The sequence below is a fragment of the Apium graveolens genome, chromosome 3 (assembly GCF_009905375.1).
Source record: "Apium graveolens cultivar Ventura chromosome 3, ASM990537v1, whole genome shotgun sequence".
In the NCBI taxonomy this organism is placed as follows: Eukaryota; Viridiplantae; Streptophyta; class Magnoliopsida; order Apiales; family Apiaceae; genus Apium; species Apium graveolens.
This window is the reverse complement of record NC_133649.1, coordinates 293,275,353-293,302,831: the sequence shown is the minus strand read 5'-3', so window position 1 is coordinate 293,302,831 and position 27,479 is coordinate 293,275,353. Positions and strand designations below refer to the sequence as shown.

Below are 27,479 nucleotides of genomic sequence, written 5' to 3'. Positions count from 1 at the left end.
GATCGTTTTGGATCGATAAATTAGTTACTTAGCCGCTAAGTAACTATAAAAACGACTCAATTTAATACCCGTATTGGATAAGTATCCCAACCGGGCTTTTTATAAAACACCTTATACGAATATAATGTAATATTATCCCGTCTTTCGAGAATAAGGGTTTTGTTGATATATCGAAATAATTATTGTATCGAAAATTGTACGCCGGGACGCATACGGGTCAAACCGTAATCCGGATCGAAAAAGTCAAAACACGGAAAATGTCCGGAATTACCAGATTAGGGTATGAAGGAGTTTTCAAAAGAATTTCGGGTTGTAAAAACATAAAAATGGTTGAGGTTGGATGATTCCCGGCTTTATAAAATAATTTTTAAATTATTTAGAAAATAATTAATAAATTCGTAAATTAGTATAAAGTCATATAACGCTCCAAAAATTACCAGATTAATACCACAATTATCTATATTTTATTCTGGACATATTACAATTAACATACTCACACTTAATCACATATATACATCTATTTATCAATATCAATCAACAGATAATTCACCAAAAATCACATAATAACCATATAATAATCATTTATTGATAAAATAATTACACGCGATATCCCGGATATTACAGTTATAGTCTAGACTACCTATCCTAATTCCTTACATAAACTAATATAGAGTATCATGAGCGAATCATTTCAACTGGACAGGTTTAAATATGACTCTCAACCTCAACACTTCGGAAAAATCAATATACATTACCTATTTATTTTGTTTATATACGCACATACTAATTACATGCACTAAAATATTTATTATCTTAATTTATTATTTGAACTATTGTTGTCATTTGAATATTTAATTTAGTCAGTTTCTTATTTAAGTTGATTAAAAAAATTTAAGTTTGCATAATTTAACTTTTGTTGAGTAACCAAATTTAATGCACATTTTTCATTCACTCATAGAAAGATGTGAAATGATCATAACTTTAGTATTCGTGTTTATGATTAATTTTATAAAGAAAAATATGTATATGTAATTATAGTACATCAGGAGCAAGAAATTTTGAGTGAAAGTCATATATATGGTAAGTTAGAATCAAGAAATATTTGAATTAGAGGCGAAAATAGAAATAAATTATATTTTATGATTTTCTTTTTGAAAAAGAAATCTATTACACCCCTTTAATATTTTAATTATAACTAGTAACATAAGAGCATTTTCAAGATATCTCTTGAACTCACGTGTAAGAACCGCTATTGACCGTTTTTTTTTTTGGAAAAGTTTTAAACCATCTCTTACATTAAAAAATAGGGTGTATAATAAAATTAAAATTTAAAAATGATGATGATAATGATAATAATAATAATAATAATAATAATAATAATATATAAAGATCTAACTAGTAGATTGTTGTCTGTTTTTAAAAAAAAATTAAACAAACTCTAACATTAAAAAATGGGGTGAGTAATAAAAATAGTTTTAAAGACTATACTTATATAAAAAAGAAGACGAGTGCGTTTATATGGCGCATCTTATATCGTCTTATTCAATTTTTTGAATTTTCTCATTTTTTGAGTTATTAAATATTAAAAACTACAATTAACTTATATTTTTCTAAATTTTCTCTTCAAAGCAAAAAAAAAATGAGTTAATCATATTGTTATGCCCAGATTCTTTTGGATGGATGGACAGGTTTTGGCATCTGTGAAACTGCCTTCGGCTATGACCTGAAAAAGAAGAGAATGTGAGGGATTGTTCCCCCGATTCACCTCCGGTGTGAGGATAAGAATCTGGTTGTAAAGTGGGTAAAGAAACACAAAAAAGTAAGGTGTTTGAGAGAATGAGAATGTTCCTCTTATTTCTTACTTTCCTAGGGGTTTTATACCCAATTTTACATTAATATTCTTCCGTTACACGTCATTAATGGGGAGAAATGAAAAGGGGGCATTAGGATTGCATGATCCCAACGGTTCGAGGAGAGATGGGTCTTAGCATGTGGCACTTCGTGGGTCTTCGGCTCATGGGCCTGGTGGACCTTCAGCCCAGTAGCGTAATTGTCAGATGGGCCTTCGTTCGGTGGGCCTTATTGGGCCCATAGCCAACACTTATTAAAAGCTATAATTACCTTATATTCTTCTAAACTTTCTCTCCAAGTGTTAATCTTGCGCAACAAGTCTTATATTCTTCTAAATTTTCTTTTCAAGTCAAACAAAGTTAATTTTGCACAATAAGTCAAAAAATAATAATAATATCATGTTTTTAAATCAATACATCAGAATAAAATTATAAAATAAATGATTTTTTATTGGAGAAGAGTTTATACATATCGACAGCACCTGCAACAATGGTGAGCCGCTTCCTTCCGTCTTTTCATATGTATTTGTATGTATAAGTATGTGTAAGTATTGTTTCTGAATTGAACTCTTAATTATATGATTATTTTTTATTGTATTGTGTGATTAAAGTTGTGACTGTACTGATGTTTGTGTTTTATAATTTGTGTTTCGCTTGCAAGTCCAGGTATGGTTTTATGAATTACTTTAAGGTATTTTTGTTCAGTAAAGTAATATAATAGTTATATTTTTAGGGTTGTTCTTATATTTATTATTTAATGTGATCATAAACACGTCAGTAATATGTGGTCAATTAAATTGATGGATGCTAGGAGTAGGACGTTAAAGTCTGAAGTTTATATGACTGTTGCGAAACGCAGTTTATTAGACATTGGGTTGAACTCTAGAGTTTCGATGGCAAGAAAATCGTAGAAAAGTTCAGAAAAAGCCGATAGTTCTTTTCAAAAGTTATTATTCAGAATGATCAATACTAAATCGAAAATTCAAATAATTTTATTTATTTATTATATTCTTTAAGCACATTTATAATGATGCTGCGAAGCGCGGCTTAGTAAACTAGTATAAAGATATAATTGGATCTCCTCTTTCAAAGTTTTAGAGTGATTCAGCACTCAATATCGTATCGTATTAAAATATTTAGAGTGACCGGTCACGGATCGTACGAGAAATCTGGTTAACTGACTTTGACTCCCTACAGCTACCACAGTACCAGTACCGCTACCACCCCCAAAAAATTTAGCTTTTTACTAGTGTTCTAACAGTTGGCCGACTACCCCATTAATCGATTGATTAATCGGAATTTGAGATGACTCAGTCTCGATTAATCAGAAATTAGGTCAAATACATTTTTTAAACGGTCAAAAATCGGCTCATTCGATTAAAGGGTGAATATTAATTAAAAAACACTTTTATACAAAAATTGAAATTCAAAATAATTGTTAATATTTAATAATAATATATTGATTTATATTGACTATCGTATGTTTTTAAATCCTCTTGCAGCTATCCAATTCTCTAATAATTGAGTCAGTTTTTTCATCTCCCGAAAATTTCCTTGATCGGTTCATTTACTTCACAATCTATTCAGTTTAGCTGATTTGATATGTAACTAATTTAAACGGATCACGAATTTATATATAATAACTAAGTATTGAGCAGTAATTATTATGTATAAACCAATTATCAAATAATTGTTATAAACCAATCTATTATATATCTAATACAGCAACAGGGGGTTCGCTGAGCAAATTTAATCATAAATACAATAATTAATATACATACAATATTTGTTTTAACCATTAATGTTCATTCATTATTTAATCATAAATACAGTAATTAATGAGCAAATTTAATCATAAATACAATAATTAATATCCATACAATATTTGTTTTAACCATTAATGCTCATTCATTATTTAATCATAAATACGGTAATTAATATCCATACATTATTTATTTTAATCATTAATACTCATTCATTATTATATAATTAATACAGATTCATATTTTTATTACCTCAATTAAAACATCATTAATATGCAAGTCATTAAAAATAATTTCTTCATAAAATTTACATACTCTATTAAAAAAAATTAGTATAAAAAATTTAAATAATAACCATTGTATAAAAATTCATAAAATAAATAAGTTATCACATCATTAACTTATTAATATCGATTAGTTGTTTCGTACTTAATATATATATTTATTTATAACTAATTATTTTAGAGATACATGCATACATCATATAATACATAAGTTATCCCATAATTGACTTACTAATATAGATTAATAATTGCATACTTAATATATATATATATATTCATTTATAACTAATTATTATAGAAATACATGCACGCATGTATACATACATACATACATCCAAACATATGTACGTATATATTTATATATATAATAATTTAGTTAGAGATGTTATATTTTCAGTGTAGGTTCTTAATTATCAGAGCAAGACAATAAAATTATTATATTACCCTCAGTTTATTTTTCTATTTGGCATGGCGTAGTTTTGTCTTATCCTTTTTATTTGCTCCAAAAATTAAAAACCTAATCTTCAAATGAAATTTCTCTTAAATTTCCCTTAAATTTCCCTTTTAGTTAATGATTCAATTTTTTTTGTCTACAAAAATTGTCCTTATTTTTAACGTAAGTTAAATTCAAAAAAACGATAATACATACATTATTAATTATCAAATTAATAATATAAATAAGTGAATTTTAAATATAAAGTAAAAATAAATATTAATATTAATAGTAATAATTTTAAATTTCATTAAAAAGAAAAAATATTTCATTTTAATAGTAGGTCTATAAAACATATATATTAAAAATTCTAATAATAATAATTATTATTATTTATATTATAGTAATAATAAGTATAATATTATTATTATTATTATAACAAAATAAACAATATTAATACATGAGAAACTTGAGTACAAAATCATGTTATTTATAAAAAGTGGTAGTACATTTAAATTATAATATATTTTATTTTTATAAAATATTATTGTTCGTCATTAATTTTAATGATATTATCACAGTCTACCACTGACCTTTAATAACACAGTTGACTGGCATATACCATATTTATCACATTAACACTAATATTTAGATCTACTATAAACATTTGCGAATTAAATATTACAAACAAATGAACTAGATAAACTTATATATTAAATATGATTATGTGCATCACAATCATTTATACCTCTAACTGATTATATATTTATATCTAACCATGTCATACTTTAAGTATTATATTTTTGTATTTACACAAAAATCAATAAATTAAGGGCTTTTATATATATATATATATATATATATATATATATATATATACACACACACACACATACATATATATATACACACACAATATGTATATATAATATATATACACATATGTATATATGTATATGTATGTGTGAATTTATGTAAAAAAAACATTTAACTTATGGTCTTCATAATTCATAAAATATATGATAATGTTGGTTTATATTGGTATTTTACTGCGTCATTGTGACATGAACAGATAATTTAACTAAATTAAATAATCTTGGTAAAGTTTACATATGAAATACAACCAGAAAGCGCCTAGTATGCCGAGAGATGTGAATTTATTAATATTTTTTTTTAGAGAGGAGAAAGAGTTACTGAGGTCGGAAATTAAAATTGAAAAAAACTAAAATTCAAATAACAATTATAAAACAAAATCTTATGTAAACAAACACCTATATTATGTAAAATTACTAAAATTTCTAAAAAACTTCCATGGATCATCCTAAACGGTAAAAAATAAGAAATGCCACTACAAGTCTCTACGTCAATTTTAGATAAACACTATTGTACTAATGTCATCACAATAAAAATCTACTCATATATACAAATAAATCCATCATCATTAGGAGGGGGGACAACATGAAATATTATCAACAAGTATAACTAAAATAATATCGATTCACCCAATTTAGAGCATGCATGTGTATTGCACGGGATATAGAGTTAGTTAAATATTAAATATGAACTAATGATATGCGATATTATTTTTTAAATTTTATGGAAAGCTTGTGTAATTAAATTGTAAAGCACAAAAAATAGTGTGAGCGGGGCGCGGCCGTTGTAATAGGGTTTTTAATGGTGTTTTTAAAACGTAAATTCATTCAAAACGGCATTAACGGTAGGCCCTGTTTGGCAAATTAACAATCACTTTCCAAAGCATCGAATCAGCTGTCAAAGTCTACACATTTTGCTGCTACTAATGCTCTGCAAGTCTCTGCACAGTCTCAGCTCTGCAGTGCTCACTTTCATATGTTTCAGTCTCTTCTTTAAGGTACGATCTTTTTAAATCTTTAATTTATTTATCTCGTTTGTTTATTTTTAATCTGTTTTATTATCTTGTATCTTGTGTTTTAGCATGTCCTAGTTGATATATGACTCATTTAAATTTTGTTTTAATAGCTCACATTTAGACTAACTAGTTGTTGCCTAATTTTTTAATCTGGGTGTTTCAGATCTGATAAGAATTTAATCAGTACTAGTTCAAGATGGCATTTTATGAAGAAATTAAGATCTGGGTATTGTTTATCTGTTTGGTATCTCAATTGGGTCATGGCTTTTATCTTCCGGGGAGTTACCCTCATAAGTATGTTGTTGGTGATCCGTTATCGGTTAAGGTTAATTCGATTACTTCAGTCGAGACTGAGATTCCATTTGGTTATTATAGTCTGCCTTTCTGTAAGCCCGAGGAAGGTGTTAAGGACAGTGCGGAGAATTTAGGCGAGCTGTTGGTTGGTGATAGGATTGAGAATTCTCCGTATAGGTTTAAGATGAATATGAATGAGTCGGAGATTTTTTTATGTCAGACCAAGCCTTTGTCGAGTGAGGAGTTTAAGCTCATGAAAAAGAGGATTGATGAAATGTATCAAGTTATTGTGATTCTTGATAACTTGCCTGCTATTCGGTATATGAAGAAAGATAATTTTAACTTGAGGTGGACTGGATATCCGGTTGGGATCAAGGTTCAAGAAAAATATTATGTTTTTAATCATTTGAAGTTTACTGTTCTTGTGCATAAATACGAGGAGACCAATGTTGCTGGTGTTATGGGTACTGGTGATGCTGCTGAAATGATCCCTACTGTGGGAAACTCTGGACCAGGGATTCCAGGTTACATGGTTGTCAGATTCGAAGTGGTCCCGTGCAGTTTCAAGCATAATGCTGGGTCGATGAAGAAGTTGAAAACTTATGGTAAATACCCTTCTGGAATTAAGTGTGAACCTACTACTGTGGCAATGGCTATTAATGAGAATGAGCCAGTAGCCTTCAGCTATGAGGTCTCGTTTGTCGAGAGTGATATCAAGTGGCCATCTAGATGGGATGCTTATTTAAAGATGGAAGGAGCAAAAGTCCACTGGTTTTCCATTCTTAACTCTCTTATGGTGATCACATTCTTGGCTGGTATTGTCCTTGTGATTTTCTTAAGGACTGTCAGAAGGGATCTGACACGTTATGAGGAGCTTGACAAGGAGGCTCAAGCCCAAATGAATGAAGAGCTGTCAGGATGGAAGCTTGTTGTGGCTGATGTTTTCCGCGCTCCAAGCAATCCTACGTTGTTGTGTGTTATGGTAGGGGATGGAGTCCAGATTCTTGGAATGGCAGTCGTGACAATTTTGTTTGCAGCCCTTGGATTTATGTCCCCAGCTTCTCGAGGAACATTGCTCACAGGCATGCTATTTTTCTACATGTTTCTTGGAATTGCAGCTGGTTATGTTGCTGTCCGCCTGTGGAGGACAATCTTTTGTGGAAATCAAAAAGGGTGGGTCTCTGTTTCTTGGCGGGTTGCATGCTTCTTCCCTGGTATTGCCTTTTTTATTCTGACCACACTGAATTTCCTACTATGGGGTAGTCATAGCACGGGAGCCATTCCCTTTTCTCTCTTCGTAGTTCTCATTTTGCTCTGGTTTTGCATCTCTGTTCCCCTTACTTTAATTGGTGGTTATTTTGGAGCAAAGGCACCTCATATTGAATACCCAGTTCGTACAAACCAGATTCCCCGAGAAATTCCTGCTCAAAATTATCCATCCTGGTTGTTAGTTCTTGGAGCTGGCACCCTCCCATTTGGCACACTTTTCATTGAGCTTTTCTTCATCATGTCCAGTATTTGGATGGGCAGAGTGTATTACGTTTTTGGATTCCTTTTTGTTGTTCTGATCCTTCTTGTGGTGGTTTGCGCCGAAGTGTCACTGGTTCTGACCTACATGCACCTTTGTGTGGAGGACTATAAATGGTGGTGGAAGTCTTTCTTTGCTTCCGGTTCTGTTGCAATATACATCTTCTTGTACTCCATCAACTATCTTGTTTTTGACCTTAAGAGTTTGAATGGACCCGTCTCGGCAACTCTTTACTTGGGATATTCTCTCTTCATGGTTTTAGCAATCATGCTTGCAACTGGCACAGTTGGGTTTCTTTCTTCATTCTGGTTTGTCCATTATCTGTTTTCGTCTGTGAAGCTGGATTGAAGAACCTAATCTTATAGACACATCCTGGAGAGTTTATGTTATATGTACTCTTTCTTAAACTTGTTAATTTCAGAAATATAGAGGAAACAAGATATTATTATTTGAGCAGGTTTGTTTTTGCAATTTTATAGAGGAGATTATAGTTTGTTAGTTGCACTCCCTTTGGTAGAATGAAAGTGATTACTATTATTCTGTACGGCTTGTTAATGTAATTCAAAATACAAACTCTGGATTTGTATTTTGAAGGAAAAAGTGTATGAAAAATGGGCTATTAGTGCCCCTTAAATGAATATAGACATTTTCTACTTACATAATCAACCAGTATATATTAAGAATTGAACAAGAACAACAAACAAATTTGGCATTCACTGTACACGACACGACGGATTCAAGTCATTTTCATTTCTGCCCTTTCCCTTCCTCTTCATTCAAGATGCGATTTTGGAAATCAGAGACCATAAGTGGTAGACCTTCCCATAAGGGGACCTTCGGCTCCCAGTTTAGAAGATCTTTCGCTTTGCTAATATCTGGTTTTCGCTTGTGAGGATCATCTGCAGTGTTCTCTCTAAATTCTATGACTGCACTGGGATCAATTGTTTCTTTCACAACCTGTAATCAACAAAGAAGCAACTTCCAGTATAGCGACAAAAACAAGGCTTTAGTAACTAAATATGAATTAGAAAGAAAAATCGTTATAAACACAAACCTGAGCAAGCTCTAACATGGTGAACTCGCCAGGATTGCCCAGGTTAAAAGGCCCTATGTGTTCACCTTCCATCAGAGCCATCAATCCATTTACCTGATAGGAAAATTTAACAAGTCTACTTCAACATCACTCTTTTAATAATCAAAGAGTGCCTAAACTGTCAATATAACTCTTCATAACATTCTTCAAAAAAGTTTCAACTTCCATTTTTCACATATATAAGTTCAGAATTGTGTTCTGTGTAAGCTTTGCACATAATATAGAAGCTTTTAACACCAGAATCCGCAGTTTGGTCTCTTCTAGTGCTCTAGGCAAAATATGAACTTATATGCCTAGATTTACACTAGGCTACCACTAAAGATGGTTTTCGCAACATTAAAAATAATTCAAGAGTAAAATGTACCAAATCTGCTACATATTGGAAGCTCCTGGTTTGCTTTCCATCTCCATACACTGTCAACGGTTGCTTGCGGATGGCCTGCAGAAGATAGGCACAGCGGAAGAATTCTTATGTGCTGATAAGTTTGTGGACAGGTGCATCAAATTATTACAAAAACAAAGAATACCTGTGCAACAAAATTGCTGACAACACGACCATCATCTAGGCACATGCGAGGACCATATGTATTGAATATCCTTGCAATACGCACCTGCAAAAAGCACAACCAATGTGCAAGGTTTACACCTGACAGCTTCTACACAGTGCAAGAACTGAATTTTCTACAATACGATATGGCAAAAGATCAAGACAATATCTTATTTTACCTTTAAGATTAGATATTGAATTCAAAACTGTGATATTCATGTAAGGAACCAGACCAAGTAACCATTGTTACTAAAAGTTTCAGCACTTGTCAATAAATTTTTTGGCTAAATTATCAATTATCAAAAAATACCACCTCAGAACTGTGTCAATCCGAAACACTCCAATTAGCTACACAAAATAGTCCACCTTCATTCTGATTTCCTCTTTGGATTCTCAAACTATTGACTACATTCACTTTACCTGCTAAAATAACTATTTCTTCAGGTAATAACTATATCATGAAGCTTCTGTACGATATTACAACCTTGATATTTGGAAATACAGTAACAAGTCATAGTAAATCAAACTTTCAAAAATGGATTAGGAGGAACTTTTCCCTGCCAAAATCAATGATTCTTTCCCTCATGAAATAAAATCGACACAATAGGTAATTCTAGCAGGCAAATTGAAAATTTTGCCTGTAACAATGTCATTTTAAGTAAGCCTTTCACTAAAATAATCAGCTGAGAGGGTAAGATGTGGTCGCTCATTAATCTGAGATGGAACATACAGCAACCCTTTGTTTATAAACATTGGCAGAGCCTTTACAAGTAATATTGTTATAGATATTTTACAGGTCCTGTTGTCTTATCTAAGATTGTAGAGGTGTTGCAGACTGAATTCTCTTCTCGGGTTGGAACTGCTAATATAACAAAACTATCTGAGGTATTTTACTGACACAATGTCATCATATATATAGAACACCGTCCAAGAATTCCCTAAGTTCTCTAATTTATACAATTGACGATGTGATTGTAGATTATAACTAAACATAATCATAATTTGTCCCAAAACCTGAATAATTTGAAATACGTATAAAATTAAAGATAAATTTATCCATACCAATAATGTAAAGGTATATGCTAATTATACACAACCTTGAGTCTTATTGAAACTAAACTACATTTAGAAAAGAAATACCCCATTTACTCTTAGAACTTAAAAGATAGATTTTTAATTTATAAAAATTAAAATTATTATAGCAACCCCCCCCCCCCCCAGAGGCTGCATCTGCGCCACAAGTAATACCGCTAGTTAGTACATGCATCATGAAGAACTTTAACTGCAATAAGTTTTTATTAATAAAGAATCAAAGATTTTTCTTAGCTACTGTATGCATCATGAACGGCAAGATCTAATAATCAAATCTAGAAAAATTAGGATAAAAACAAACAAACATCTAATCTTGGAAACGTTTAAGTGGAGATATTTCTTATAAATAAACTTCCTAGATCAGAACCACATCTGCATCAATTTGGACATTGTAGATAGCATAGTTTAGTTGCTGCAGTTCTAATATGTGCTCCACGACATAATACAATATGGCATTTGCAATCCAATAATGAGCACTATATTTGATCAAGCTGTATGCATACACTGATACACAAGGCAAATTGATGTGTATCTGAAGACTATTGCCTGTGATAATGAGGGCAGAAACATAATCGACTGTAAAAACACCATTAAATGGTAGTATGGTACTAATCCTTTACAGTCCAGTAGGCTTTTCTGTACAGAACTTTTACTTACTAATTATAAAAGAGTACAAAAGGGATTACACAGAAACAAAGTTTAATATTTTACCTCAACATCTGCCCCTCTATGATAATCCATAGTCAAGGTCTCCGCTGTCCGCTTCCCTTCATCATAGCAACTCCTCACACCTAAGCTTTTAATGATATGAGCATCTTGAAACAAACAGAAACAAGCAATCTAGACAACATAAAATTTGCAATAATTCACCTATCGGATTCACATTTCCCCAATAAGTCTCCTTTTGTGGGTGCTCAAGCGGGTCACCATAAACTTCACTAGTACTCGTAAGCAAAAACCTAGCCCCAATCCTCTTGGCAAGACCCAACATGTTTAAAGTACCCATCACATTTGTCTTGTAATCACAGTTAAGGATATCAAGCAATTCAATCAAATTACATACAGCTCAATCACCCTACTCATACTAATACACATAAAATCCAAACCAGCATACTCAATTATTGTATCCTGGAACAAAAACAGCTAAAAACAGACTAATAACAAATGAAGAATCCATGAATAACTAACATAAATACATAGAAAAAAAGGATATAATAGTCTTGACAGGATTATACTTGTAATGAACAGGAGAAGCAGGACAAGCTAAATGATAGAACTTCCAACAAAATAGGCTCAACAACATCATGCCTAATTAACTCAAACCTCGAATCCCCGAAATGATGCATAACATTTTCTTTCCTTCCTGTAAAAAAATTATCAATCACAATCACCTCATCACCTCTACCAATCAACTTATCAACCAAATGACTCCCCACAAATCCAGCACCACCAGTAACCACAATGCGCAATCTCTTTCGCCTTATTCCCACCGGAACTCTTCGTATAGCAGCTGTCATCATGCCAGTATCTCCATAACTACTCACACCCTCATGATCCAACACACTAACAGAAGATAACAAGCGAGGATCAGAATGCGATAAACGAGACAGAGTAGGCTGCATTATAAAGAAAGCAGAAGCAATGAGAATGCCAACAAGAATAAACAACAGCCTTTGTTCTTTAATGATGTAATGAATGGATCTTTGTAAGAGAGATCTGGAATGTTTATGGGCTTTTGGAGAATATGTATGATGTTGGTTCATTTCAATGTCTCTTAAATGAGACACTGGTGATGATTGTTTGTGTAATTGTTTCATTGTCTGCATTTCTTGAAACTTGTGTTTCTTGATTTTGGACAACAAGATCAGATGTTGTTTAGTAGAAACAACATAGTTTCCACTGTTTTTTTCACTTGATGATCATGTGTGTCTTAAAAAAACACAGTTAACTGATTTTTAACCAACCGGGTAAAAGGACAGTTTTGTAGTTCAAAAAAGGTTGTAATAGTTTTATTTAGGATTTTTAAAGCCCATTTTTCAGTTGGGCCAAATGCTAGAGAGTTTGGTTGTGTTGGGCTTCTAATGGTTTGGGCTAATGAGTATGGAGTACACCAGAACCTATGAGAACTCTCGGAGGGGAAATGTAGTTTGAAATAATAATAAAAATAACACCTTTTTTGTGAAAATTAACTAAAATCACAACTTTTTTAAAAAACGGCTAAATTTTATAATTGGGATAGCTATTGAGAAATGGGTATTCCCGTCCGTCCAAAATAAGTATTTTATATAAAATGAGATACTACCAAATGGGTATCCGAGGTTATAACGATCATTTATTCTTTTTTTTTGCCAGAAATAAAATGCATTAAAATTTCAAGTCTTCTAACAATACATGAAGAAATTCTGGATGAACATCAGCTCTATTCCAGATACGCTCAGCTATTGAACTCGAGTTTCTCGCTATAAAGTGAGCGAACTTGTTCGCAGAACGCTTAACAAAATTTAACGTTACATTACGTTGTTTTAGAAATGAGAGAAGATCCTTGCATTCACTTACTACTAGAGCCGGCCAAACGAACGGGCCGAGCGTGCCGGGCCGATTTTTGGACGGGCCGGTTAGTTGACATCTGAAACCGTGAACGGCACGCGAGGATATACGGTTCGGGCCGAGCCGGGCCGATTACAGAGTTGGAGGACTCGTGAACGGCACGTGAATAAAGCGAATAACACGGTTCTGGCGAATAGGCGGTTTGTGCGGTTAACAAACGAATAATTTGATTAAACTAGAATAAAGAAAACTGATAGGTAGGCGGTTAACCGCTCGATTAAACTAGAACAAACGAATAATTTGATAGGTAGGCGGTTCACCGCCTTCATCAAATTCAACTCCAAAAACTATACCCCCAACTCTCTCTCTCTGCCTCTTTCTCTCTCTCCCTCCCTGCCTCTCTCTCAGTCTCTCTCTTCCTCTCTCTCTCTCTCAGCAACAAACAACAAGTTTTGAAATGGGTACATCTTGGAGTAGCAATAACAACCCCAACAGAAGAAGAAACCAAAACAATCAATACCCACCATCACAACTAATCTCATCATCAATTACTTACACTACATACCCACCTGATCCTTATGCCAATCCCCCACAGCCTTACCCACCTTACAGAGGCGCCCATGGAACCGTTCTTGGTATGACTTCCAATATAAGAAATAATTTGTTCTTGGCGCGTGAACTTTAATCGCGATTTACGAATTATTCGCGGGCCGGTTAACCGCGAATAACCCCCTCAATTTTCTGTCTGTTCGTCAACGAATTAGCCGGTTCGGGCCGGTCCGATTCCGGGCCGGTTCCGGTTTTATAAAATAGTGTTCGTATTCGGTTCGTTAAACTTGACGATTAGTGCCGAATAATTAACCGTTCGTTAACGCGCCGAATTAGGCGAATTTTGACGAGCCGAATTGCGAACGGGCCGAGCCAAACCGCTCGTTTGGCCAGCTCTACTTACTACTCTGCCCAGGTACGACAAATTAGTAGAAGAGCATCTGACCGCTTGTATCAATGCAAGATAATCTGTTTCTATAACCACCTCGGAATACTCTTTTTCCTTCACCCAACTCAAGGCATCTCGGCACCTATAGCTTCTGCCATAACAGGATCTAATCTTCCTTCCTTACATTTTGAATACGCCTCAATCAGATCTCCTAAATGATCACGAACAATCATCGAGAAACTATAAGAATTAGTCTCCTCAAAGAGAGCAGCATCAACATCAGTGTTGATCTTAACCTCTCCTAACTGTGGTGGTTCCCAACGCTCTTTGCCATCCGCTTGGGTCATGAACCCCAGAAAATTGTCAAATGACTTATCTTGAGCGTTCTTCCATTGATTAAGACATATATTTGCTGATGATATCACTTCTGAGGCTTCCATACTCTTTTGATTCCATACAATGTTGTTCCTATTTTTCCACAAGGACCACATGATCATGACTATCCTCTCGACTTCCTCCCTTTTATACTGTTGGGTTATATTAGACATGCACTGACTAAACACAGTGTGTGAGAAAGCTCCTGATAACTTACCTGAAGCAACCCAGCATACACTTGCAAATGGGCATGATACCAGAATGTGCATAACTGTTTCTTGCTCGACATTACACACTGGGCAAAAAGAGTTAACATTCACCCTTCTATACTGTAATTGTTCTTTCGTGGGCAGGCAATCTGATATAGCTCTCCAAATAAAAATTTTAACTTTCTGTGGAATTTTCAAGTTCCAAATGCTACGCCATAAACCAGAATTATTACTCAAGTTTTGATTTACCTCCAGACCCTGTAGCACTGCATATGCACTCTTCACTGTGTAAGTTCCTAACTTCTCTTTATTCCAATACCATGAATCAAACTCAACTCGTCCTATAGGGATTGATAAAATTAGATTAACATCTCTGTCTTCAAAAATATCATTGAGCAACTCAACATCCCATTCCTTTTGATCTGTAATCATTAAAGAAGACACTGGTTGACCCTTTATAGCATCATGAACTGTCTGCACATAAGGATTATTTTTATCTGGAAGCCAAGGATCTTTATCGATAATGATTTGATTACCTGTTCCTACTCTGCGAACGGCGCCTTACGATCATTTATTCTTAAGATGAGTATTCCAGTTAACATTTTATTAAGAGAAATGCTAAAGTCCCAAAAACAGTTCCCAAAACCGTACTTAAATGATGAGTTGTTAACATGTTATTGGATGTTCACTCATAAATAAAATGGGTCCCTCGTATATTAATATGAATTGCACGAATTAAATAATGACACGTGTTATTTTAAAAATATTTTTGCAAAACTTTTTGGGTATGCAGCATTCTCTTTATAAAAAAAAATCAGGGAACAAATCTAAGCAACTGACCGAGACAAAAAAAGAACATCCATCTGAACAAAACAAAACATGAACAAAACAGCCACAATATTATAGATACCCTCCATACCCTAACCATAACTGGGACTACAACAGGACCATAACTTCCTCTTACATCTCAGTTCTCACCATGCCCAGCTGCTTCAACTCCTGTATCATCTTCTTCTAGCCTGTCCTCGAATATTACGTACCTAATAGATGCAGCACCTTGGACCCCATATTCATCAGCAAATCAGCAGTAATGCTAACCTCATTTGGCCCACCCAATCCATCTCCCACAACTAACTTCATCTGGCCTTGTTCTTGGGGACCAAGCATCTAATGAACCTTGAGAAACTCGGAAATTTCTTCTTCTTTTTTACTAAATTTAATGATACATTAGATCCACGTCTTATAGTAAACAACTTGGAAATGCTCTTAGTTCATATCAAGTTTTACGGTCTTTCTCACTAATTCCAATAAAAATGATCTATTTTTATTGGTTTTTATTGGTGGAATTGATGTGAATGCAGACCATTAACATTTATTATTCAACCACCAATAAAAAGAGCTTATTTATATGGAAATTAGTGACTATTGTGTGCCTTATGGGAGTCTTGGACACACCATAGAAAATTCCCAAGTTTTAATATCTAAACATCTTGAGTTCAGTTTTTGATGATTCGATAAAATTCAAGTTCTCGCGAGCTTTACTTGAACTTGATCACAAATGTGGTGATATGATAAAATTTAAGTTTTGACGATTGTCGCCAGGACTTGATCATAAGAATATGTGTATAATTATTGGATTAGATAACTTTATGCAATTTTTTACTCAAAATAACTATCCAAATATTATAGTATCGAAAGACAAGATGAAGAATCAGAGCAAAAGATGTTCCGAGACATAATAATATTCAAACCGATCGAATTTATCTTTGTATTTCTATCAAAAATGAAAAATTTAATCTTTAAACCCATCGAATGCAATGCACGACCACATAAATTTCTTTTTTAAAAAAAACTTAAAATTGAATGTGGTCAAGGGAAACATTTGAACCTCGGGGATATAACTTATAAGAATGACAAAGGTGACAAGAAATCGTGGGGGCTATTAATGTTCAACACCCCCACGCCCACGACCACGAGTTCGAGTTTAGAGAGTTTGGACGGCTGTCGTTTTCGTTCATGCATTTACGTATTTTAATCATTTAACGGATCTACAGCTGTTTGCTCTTATTATTTTTCTGAAAAGATAGATTTCTCACACATTTTATTATTGAAAACTTTTTGTTATATTTCAACTCTAAGTCCGAATCTATTATTGATTAATTAATGACTAAGTTATAGGATTAGAAACTAATACGAAGCTTCTTTGGACATTACGGGATATTATGGGTTGGGTGATCTAATTTTTGGGTTTAATGTGAGGTGATCTAATCTTTGGGTTTATAGGCTAGTAATTAGAATAATATCAAAGCTTATTTCAATTTAAATAAAAAGAAGTTTGTACTCTATCGTAAATGTTAAAATAAAGAAAAAGATTTAAATTAGTACAGGTGAAGAAACAAACAAAGGAACAAATAAAGGGAGGAAATGACACTAATAGTAACATGGAAAGTTGAAAGTGAACCCTTCTTTACTTTCAATTTATGATCATATAAGTGCAAAATTTTCATAACAAATGAAATATACCAAACACTTGCATAAGATACAGAATGAGATTTTGGGCAAATAAGTTGAAAATGCTTGATGCCAAACATGCACTTAGACATTTGAAAATGGTTAGGAACTTCCATAAGAAAAATGGATACAAACAAAAATAATTTAATACTCTCACTCGTTAAGAAAATCAATTTTGAGAACATGCAAAAAATTCAGGGGCCTTGTACGAAATTATAAACTTTGGACTCCTAATTTTTACTTTAAGTGAAATTTGAATGAGATACATTTTGACAAATAACATGAATTATCAAACATGTAAACAAAAAATATATTTCGACAATTCAGTCAAAAAAGCTCATAAACTAAGAGAAGTTTTCTCGAATTTTTTTAAACAAAATTCTCTAAAATACTTTTGAGATCTACTTCATTCATGAGCTCACTTTTGTCTGCCATCTAAGAAGGTCCATTTAGCCTTTAATCTAATATTGTTCTTTGTAAATATAGATATAAGATTTTCAAAATTTGGGAACCTATATTTTCGGGGTCTAGTGCAGTGGTGCCCCCTCCCGCCCCTTCCGAGTAGTATAAGATTACATCTGAGAACATAATTTTGAATTATAGATTTTAAATAATACGATTCAGAGCTTTACTTTTCAAATACTTTATTTTAAATTATAGATTTTAAATGGCATAAGTGAGTTGTTATTTCAAATTTTCATATCTATACTGATAATTAGATGTTTTGAACCAAACACAGTTTAAATTCAATTTCTTTTTAAAACACGTTCTGCAACACTGACATTTTTAAAAAATAAAAACCAAAGAAGAATTGGTGACGACATTCGAGATTCATTTGAAGCTAGGTTCACATTAAAAGTTGTAGATCTCTTAACAAGGAGTAGATTGGCAGTACACAAACGCCTATTGATAACCCTCATTTCATATTCTCTTGTCAGGATCAAATATAAAGTCTATGGGGTTGTTTTTATCTGCGACCTTACAAAAAAGATGGTAGGAACTAGGACGACAAGAGTCTAGCATTTATTCATATATTATAATCAACTTGAGTCCAAAACTTGATTAAAGTCAAGGACAGCCATGTAAGATTGTAGTATAAACCCCAGTTTAGGTCGCATTCTTATGGCGTTGAATAGACTTGTTGTATATAGATACATGCAGATGAGCAGATGGCTTGTAGGGAGTAAATTAGAGTCACCTGGCGAAAGCAAATTTAGTTACGCTTGATCAGACGGCACGCACCACGCAGTATAAAAAAAATGCTGTTCTCATGTTTTTGGTGGTGTCGTTAAATATTCTCGGTTTTGATTTTCTTTTGACTTATACGTAGTTCACATATGATTTTTTCCCAATTTCCTGTGTATTTTAATTTTTTATATGACCTAATGAAATTTGGATAAAGAAATGACCTCTCTTAAAATGTTGGGGCTCGACCTTATAAGTTCGACCGAGCATTTAACTTGAGGGAGATTCTGCTCGAAAAATATTTGATAGTCTTGAGCTCGAGCATTTAGTTCGACTAAGCATTTCATTTTTTTATTTATTAGAACAACCTAAGTACCTAACATGTCGCATGTTCTTTTATGAATAATATTGCACACTGATGAAATATTCATATAATTATTATATATGTTTGATATTACATTGTGCATAAGATTCACGAAAAAGAAGGGTAAATATAACCTGAGGAAAATCGGTTGTATTTAGTTAAATACAGGTGAAAACGGACGTATTTAACTAAATACAACCGATTTTTGAATCGGTCAAAAATACTCGAGTAATATTTAGCAGATCGGTTGTATTTAGACTAAATATGACCGGTTAAATAAAATCGATTAAATATGACCGGTCAAACACAGCTGCTTAAATATAACTATGCCCGGTCGAATTTAAATTTGCCAAATTTTGGTTTGAAATTTCAAATTTTCATTTGAATTTTAAAAATCCTGCACAAAAAAATTAATTTTTCATGGAAATTTAAAATCCCACCTAAAATACTTAATTCAACTGCATGTGCGTATTTATTAAATTCAAACATTTTTGGTGAAAATTTAATTTCTATTATTTTCGGTAGATATACAATTTCAACTGTTTTTGGTCAAATATTGAACTGGTTTCAATCCAATTAGCGGGATGTTTCCCTCCATTTTTTTACGGGGCTAAATTCAACGGATTCCGGTTGTATTTAGGGACGACGACTATATTTAATGGATTCCGGTTGTATTTAATCGCAGTTGTATTTGTGAGGTCATATTTATTGCTAAATTCGACCGCTTTAATAGAACCGTTATTTAATACAACTGCACACAGTTATATTTAGCTGCGCCCTTAATTATAACTAAATATAGTTGAATTTGGGTCCGGTTATATTTACACAGTTATATTTAACCTTATTTTTTGTAGTGACTTATACAATCATGTTCTTCCGTTTCCATGATTAGTATATGTCTTGATATTGCAGACATGATACAACACTAGTTACATAGACAGATATTTATTTAAATGTTTGATACAAGATAAAGTAGTGGTACACTGACAATATGCTTCTTCTACAAATGAAGTATACTAAAACTCTTAACCAGGTTTTCGTGAATAGTAAAGGTTTCTGATTCACATATATAGTCCTACAAAAGCCTCCAGAAAACGAGACTATTTTTGGAAAATAGTGGATGGACAAGTTGTGAGACTCCGGCAAAATTTATATATATATAAAAAAAAAATCAATCTTTAACACTAGTTTAAGTAGAAATGTAATGCAATCACGCATGACGTTACTTTTGCATTCGCTCCATCACATTGGCGGAATCAGAGGGGGAGAGTATACTTGAAATCACCTTAAACCTCGAAAAATAGTAAAAAAGAATATATTTTTTATTTACACATCAGCACCTGTGAAACAATAGAAAAAAATATAAATTATATATATAAAGAATTACTGGTAAATTTTTTATCCTGGTTCCGTCACTGCTCCAACATGCACATAAACACGAAGGTCTACTGGGGCGTTGGCCTCTCCATCACGAATTCAAGATGCGATAAATTTATGTTTGTATTTATATAATGCGAAACGTAAGAGTAGCAAATATATTCGCTGCATCCCTTATTAAGAAATTGTTAGTTAACATTTTCAATTCAACTAAATTTTAAAAGAATTAAATCTTGTAAATTGAGAATATAGAATAAATTTTAAAAGTAATTTTTATCTCTAAATTTATTACGAAAAATTGAAATAAACATGTTAAAAAAGACAATTTATTTGGAAATGGATTCATAAGAGGAGTATTTGTGCATGTTTGGACACGCATTTTCCAGGCTCGTTCTTTCTTTAAGCCTGTTTCATTTTTACCCTGCATGTTTGACAATTCCATATTTCTGTAACTTGTAACAACTTGTGTGTGAAATGAATAAGAGCATCTCCATTTACAACCCTTAGTTATTAATACATACTATAAATAAAAAATATAGATATTATATAAAAAAAATCTATCTCCAATGGTACATTACTCTTGTCTATAAATATAGTCAACCTCTTAATGTTGGCTATATTTGTTGAACCACTATTTGTAAAAAAAAAATTCTAATCATTTATTACCATATTTAATTAATATATTTTATTTATAACAATATAAATTTTAATAACATACTATTTTTAAAATATAGTTAACCAATATAGCCAATACCATCGAAGTATAATGTCTTACAAATTCAACAAATTTTACATATTGTCTAACCGGTCCAGTTTAGCCGACCAATTATAATCAACACCACTGGAGATGCTCTAATGTTGGAAATCCTTGTATTCAATCCTGCGTTCTCTCTAGAAAAAATGACAAAAATACCTCTTTTTTTACGGTTTGTGACAAAAATACCTCTTTTTAAAATTTTGGCCAAAAATACCCGTCTAATACGCATTTTTCAGTTGGATATTACTAATACGCATTTTAAAAATTGGTAATTCATATTAAAAAAAATTGAAAAAAAATAAAAAATAAATAAAAATGAGATACGATTCACAAAATACGTATCACCCATTTGATTCTGGTGATACGCATGTGTGACATGCGTATCACATGTTCTGCTCTCTTTTTTTTTTCTTTTTTTTATGTAATACCCATTTTTCAGATGCGTAATAGATTTACTCATTTCTAAAATGCGTATTAGACCCATTTTTGGTCATAAACTCCAAAAAGTGGTATTCTTGTTACAACTTCTAAAAAAAATGTATTTTTGGCCATCACCCTTCTCTCTATTTTCATTCGCATCTCATTTATTTTTATTTTTTTTTAATTTAATTTAATTTATATTAACTTCAAACCGGTGCACTAAACAATATATTTTTAATATTAATTTATTTTTCCAAATTTAATCTGATAAAAAAACTAAGATACAAAATTTGTTTATTTTAAATTTTTAAATAATAGCTAGTTATCTTTTAATTTTTTTAGCACGTTTTAATCTTATAATTTATTTTAATCCGAAATTATTATACCGATCAAATTAAATCAATCTAATTATATTTTTATATAATCTTACAGTAAAGGTTTCTGTTTCACATTTGTAGTGTCTACAAAAGCCTCCAGAAAATGAGACTATCTTTTGGAAATTAGTGGATGGGCAAGTTGTGAGACTCGGCAAAATAAAAAATTGAACTTTAACACTAGTTTAAGCAAAGCATAATCTAATGTAATCACGCATGACGTTACTTTTGCATTCGCTCCATCGCGCATTGGCGGAAACTGAGTGAAAGGTACTTGAAATTCTCCTGACCTGAAAAAATAGTAAAAAAACAATATATTCATACTTTATTTACACGTGCATCATGTGAAAAAATAGAAAAAATATAGATTGCATATAGAAAAAAAAATTAATTGAGATGTTAGCCTCTCCAGCACTAGTCGAGAATTTAAGATGCGAATAACTTGATCCAAAAATCCGGTTAAAAAAAGAATCTATACAAATGGATCTTATTCCTGTTTTACGGAAAAATATTATTTAAATGACTAGTAAATATATACTAAACATATAAATTTATATTTGTATATATATAATGCGTGCTTTTATGTAAATTAAAAATTGTTAATTAATTTTTTAATCCAACTAAATTTTAAAAGAGCTAAGTCTTGTAAATAGAGAGTATACAAATAATTTATCTCTAAATTTATTCTGGAAAATTGAAAGGATCTATTCTGAAAATAATTTATTTTGAAAATAATATAAAAAAAGACCATTTATTCTGAAAATAGATCTGTAGGAGAGGAGGGAGAGTATATATATATGGCGTGGTTGAATATTGAGAGCAATTTCGACAGTATGCTAGTAATTTATTTAAAAATGATATAAAAATATTGACTTTTAATAATTTAGGATATGATTTTATATTTTAATTCCAACAATGGTTTTTATACTCCTTCCTTATTATTATTATATTAATAAATTAAAAAAGATATTGACAAAAGTGGCATATAGAAGTAAAAAGAAAAGGGAGAAATGAATTTTCCGTGTTTTAATGATTTAAGAAAACATTAAGATACTATTAGAGCAAGTCCAACAACTCCCTTAACCATGCTCTTAAGTCCAAATATAAGGAAGATGATATAAAATTGCACTCCAACAGTGTCTTAGTGGTTCCTTATATCACTAAGACACTTCTCTCATACCTTATTTTTAAGAAAGCACAAGTCATCCCTTATATCATTTTTATCAATAAAAAATTGATTTCTCTTTCATTTTTTTAGTTCTTTTCTCTCTCTTCCTTTCATATCTCATTTAAATTTATTATTATTAGATAAGGAAAATTGTTGGAATTGAAATTTAAAATTATGTGTTAAATAACTAAGAGTTAATATTTTATAATATTTATAAAGAATCTATTAAGAGAGTGTTGGACTTGCTCTTATAGTGTCATTTTATATTAAAATCTTTATAATTAAATTTAAGAATTCATGTAACTGGTGATCAGTGTTATGCTGCATGCACATCGAAACAATAAAATTTACGAGTAGCTCATAAATACTCCACTTTACACTCCAGCTGGCGAAACACAATCTCCAACTGTGATTTATACTATTAGGTTGGTTTTACTAAACACTCACAGAGGTTCAACTTAACGCGTTGCTAAGACAGCCAACTAATTAGACTCCAAAAAAAAGCTACTTTTCCCACAAACACCGTCCATTTCCCCCAGTCCCCTCTATATATTTTCTGTTTCTCCATTCCTCACTCTCCATATTTGTTTTCTGTACAAATTTACAAGCACATAATAACATCACGCATTCGAGTTCAGTTAAACGAGTCGATCGAAAAAAACACGAGAAAATTACCTGCAGGCGTTACACAATCTACCAGCAACCATGCCGAGAAAAGGAATGGGAAGTCTTCTGTTCTCTTCGAAGAAATCAGCTTCGTCGATCCTGGAATCTCCTTCCAGGCCGAGCTTCTCAGACGCTGTTTTAGAGCGGACACTCGAGATTGCTGAACCGATCATCAAAAAATGGGACGCGGATACGTCTGATTTTGCTAGTGTTACATCTCTTTTTTACGAGAATCGTAAAGAAGCTACCGAATTCATTAAATGGGTTAACAATGTGCAAAAATCAATGCATAAATACGTGTCCGAACACTCGAGCTACTCGGATAATAAACTTGTTCGCGGCCAGAAGCTAATGGAAATCGCGATGAAACGACTCGAGAAAGAGTTCTATCAAATTCTTTCCACCAACCGAGCTCATTTAGATCCTGAGTCTTTCTCATCCAGGTCTTCCCTCACCTCCCGTGCATCCACACTGTCCAGCATTTCCGATTTTGAGGACGATGAGGAGCTACGTAGAGCAGGCGAAGTCATTGAAGAAGTCGAAGACGTCTCAATGAACGCAGTCACTGATCTGAAATTAATCGCTGATTGTATGATTTCATCAGGCTACGGAAAAGAATGTATCAGCATTTACAGGCCTCTACGCAAATCAATCATCGACGAAGCAATTTATAAGCTCGGAGTCGACAAAACTATTTCCAATCAAATCCAAAAAATGGAATGGAATGTGTTGGAAATTAGGGTGAACAACTGGCTTAACGCAATGAAAGTGGTAATGGAAACATTATTCATCGGAGAACGAAACTTATGTGATCAGGTATTCGCATCATCCGAAGCAATCAGAGAAGCCTGTTTCAGTGATATATCCAGAGAAGGCGCTCAGCTTCTATTCGGATTCCCCGAACTCGTCGCGAAAAATCGAAAAAAATCCCCAGCTAAAATTTTCAGATCACTCGACATGTACACCGCAATCGCCACTCACTGGAAAGGAATTGAGTCAATTTTCACAGCTGACTCGAGCTCAGCTGTAAAATCTCAAGCTCTCATCAGTTTATCTAAACTAGGTGAGACAGTCAGAGTCGAGTTAACCGAGTTCGAGTCGACTATACAAAAAGACAAATCGAAAGCTCTTACTTTCGGTATTCACAGTCTCACTGTTAATGTCATGATTTACCTCTCTACTCTCGCTGATTACAGCAATGTTCTAAACGATATACTCGATTACACAATTCAACACAAAGCTTCTGAAACGACGTCATATTTCAATATCTCGACGTTTGACAATTCTCCGGCACCGGCGATCTCCCGGCGGTTCACGTGGATCATCCACGTGTTGTTATGCAAAATCGGCGCGAAAGCGAAGCATTTCAAAGACGCATCGTTGTGTTACATTTTTCTAGCTAATAATCTTCAAAACGTCGTCGTAAAGGTGCTAACTTCGAATCTGAAGTACATCGTCGGCGATGAGTGGATCATTAATCACGAGGCGAAAGTCGAAGAGTTTGCGGAAAGTTATGAACGGCTGGGATGGGAACATGTCATACATCATATTTCAACGGCCAGGATTGTTTCAGGTGAGGATGTAAAGGAGTTTTTTAGAAAGTTTACGACGTTGTTTGACCAGGCGTACCGTAAGCAGTCAACGTGCGTCGTAGGTGATAATAAGCTCCGTGAAGATATTCAGCGGTCAATATCGGGAAAAATCTCGGAAGTGTATCGGAAGTTGTATGACACGCATAAGTTGACGATTGAAACAGAGAAAAGTAGGGGTAATACTCATATTGTCAAATATGCCCCTGATGACGTGGATAGTCTTTTGTCGGATCTTTTTTGTGGGTATGATGGGTCGGGTGAATCTTTGAATTTTTCATCCGGGTTGAACTCACGGGGTCCAAGACTATGGCTCAACTGATATATTTAATTATTTATTAATTATTAGAAAAAAAGAATTAGAGCATAAAATGTAAATAACGTTATTTAAGTTGAAACCATATAAATTTTCGTGTTTGAGTTGAGTTAGTATTCCCTCTGTTTCATTTTATCTGTCGTTTAACTTTTTTACACACATCTCAAGTTACATTGACCGCATAGTAAAAATTATCATTTTTAAAATTTTCTTTTTGTAAATAAAAATTTAAGTTATATATTTTTATTCAAAAAAATAAAATTTTAAAAATTATTATTTTAATTATTCAGTCAAACCACTTAGAAATGAGTACAAAAAAGTCAAAAGACTATTAAAAAAAACAGAGTATATAACTTCCTCGTGATCGGTTGCAATTCCTTATCATTTTTATTCTCATTTATCGATTAACAAACAACGATAAGATATCATATTGGGTAGGGGTGAACAAAAAACCGATCAAACCGTAAAACCGACCCAACCCGCCCCTTATTTCGGCCGACGGAGCCGAACTATCCAAAACCCGAATTTTAATTGGTTTAATTTTTTGTCAACCCGAATATAATGGGTTGGGTCAAGGTTCAAAAAATTTAAACCCTTATTAACCCAACCCAGCCCGATTTTTTTATTATAGTATTATTATTAGAAATTTTAATTTATGTATTTATTGTAATAAATAATATATTTGAAATAAAATAATTATTTTACGGGTAACACGCCGTAAGTTATTGATTTTAAACTAGAAGAGTACTCGGTACATATAATATCCAATAATTTTTATTTTCTGTTAAATTATGGGGTACACTTCAACTTTTGATTAAAAATATTTGTAATTTTGACTCTTAAAAATATTTAAATAGTTTTATTCGAGTTTTAACCCAAACCAACCCGACCCAATATATAAAGGGTAGGGTTGGGTTGAAAATAATTTTTTCGGTTAACGGGTTCATTTTTTAAAAACCGAATTAATTGGGTTGGTTCGATTTATTACTTCTAAACCGCCCAACCCGACCCGCGTTCACCCCTAATATTGGGCATTCAAAAATAAAGACATGACATTCACATACACTTAATAAAGGAAACACTACCACAACACATCATGTTCTTTTCTCAAAATTAATAAGAAAACGTCACATTCAGATACACATAATAACCATAGTACCCCAAATATATTAACGTGAAAAAATAATTGAGTATTTGTAGATGTGCAAGTGAGAAACTTTTATCAATGCCAATTATTATTAGTAAAATCAAGGAAGAAAGTGACTTTAGGTTTGAAAATTTGGTTCCCCTTCATTTATAAATTATAAATTAGTTGAACTTTGACACATGATTACAAATTTGTATCGGATAAAAAAAGAAGCAACCCTACTTGGCATTTTCTATGTCGCATTCCCATGTGCAGTATACTCGAATCAAATTAGCAGGGGGCTCAGGGCTCAACTGGGGGAGAATCGTGTTTTCAATTTTTACTCTATTTTTAATGAGAACAATCACGAAGATTCTGAACTCCATTAGATGAGATAAGAGTTTAACCCACAAACACTAATTTTACGTTCTAGATGTAAAAAATGTATGTAACTGTGAAAGAGTATAAAATTGTGTTCGGGTCTTTTTCTAACGTATTAAGGTTTTAGGCGGACTGGTTACTTAACATGATATCAGAGCTTGGTTTAGGTGTTTAGGGAGGAACTCGGGTGCGAGTCCTTCCGTTGAGGCCGCAGTCCTTCCGTTGAGGCCGCAGTGTTACAGATTTCGGAAATCGGAATTATTCGGTTGATGTACCAATTTGCGATTTATCGGACGATTATTTAAAAATCGGATGATTTATCGGCGATTTATCGGAAATCGGTCAGATCGGACAAATATTTTTGACCGATTTTTGAACGATTTATCGGCAATTTTTGAAAAATCG

The 27,479-nt window shown here is 32.7% G+C and overlaps 3 protein-coding genes and 1 pseudogene across 3 annotated transcripts; 2 read left to right on the top strand and 2 right to left on the bottom strand.

Annotated features, from left to right (window-relative positions):
• Window positions 1-6,042: 6,042 nt before the first annotated feature.
• On the top strand, window positions 6,043-8,496 carry LOC141713612 (transmembrane 9 superfamily member 11-like). Its single transcript, XM_074517111.1, has 2 exons — window positions 6,043-6,200; window positions 6,382-8,496. The coding sequence occupies exon 2, from the start codon at window positions 6,415-6,417 to the stop codon at window positions 8,386-8,388; it is 1,974 nt and encodes a 657-aa protein (XP_074373212.1). The 5' UTR covers window positions 6,043-6,200; window positions 6,382-6,414; the 3' UTR covers window positions 8,389-8,496.
• Window positions 8,497-8,643: 147 nt separating this feature from the next.
• LOC141713613 (UDP-glucuronic acid decarboxylase 1-like) lies at window positions 8,644-12,708 on the bottom strand (annotated as a pseudogene).
• A 1,673-nt stretch (window positions 12,709-14,381) lies between these two features.
• Window positions 14,382-23,578, bottom strand: LOC141715193 (uncharacterized). Its single transcript, XM_074518670.1, has 5 exons — window positions 23,505-23,578; window positions 22,055-22,118; window positions 15,090-15,314; window positions 14,849-14,926; window positions 14,382-14,783 (listed from the first exon to the last, which is right to left on the bottom strand). The coding sequence occupies exons 1-5, from the start codon at window positions 23,576-23,578 to the stop codon at window positions 14,382-14,384; spliced, it is 843 nt and encodes a 280-aa protein (XP_074374771.1).
• A 123-nt stretch (window positions 23,579-23,701) lies between these two features.
• Window positions 23,702-25,573, top strand: LOC141715192 (exocyst complex component EXO70H1-like). Its single transcript, XM_074518669.1, has one exon. The coding sequence runs from the start codon at window positions 23,702-23,704 to the stop codon at window positions 25,571-25,573; it is 1,872 nt and encodes a 623-aa protein (XP_074374770.1).
• Window positions 25,574-27,479: the final 1,906 nt, after the last annotated feature.

Excerpts from the sequence above, each read along its gene's own strand:
- LOC141713612 (XM_074517111.1), top strand. The coding sequence starts at position 6,415 with ATGGCATTTTATGAAGAAATTAAGATCTGGGTATTGTTTATCTGTTTG.
- LOC141715193 (XM_074518670.1), bottom strand. The coding sequence starts at position 23,578 with ATGGAGAGTGAGGAATGGAGAAACAGAAAATATATAGAGGGGACTGGG. Across the intron at positions 22,119-23,504 it reads GGACGGTGTTTGTGGGAAAA|GTCAGGAGAATTTCAAGTAC; the intron begins GTAGCTTTTTTT and ends CTATTTTTTCAG. Across the intron at positions 15,315-22,054 it reads GCGATGGAGCGAATGCAAAA|ACAGTTCATGATGCTATAAA; the intron begins GTAACGTCATGC and ends CCTTATGTGCAG.
- LOC141715192 (XM_074518669.1), top strand. The coding sequence starts at position 23,702 with ATGCCGAGAAAAGGAATGGGAAGTCTTCTGTTCTCTTCGAAGAAATCA.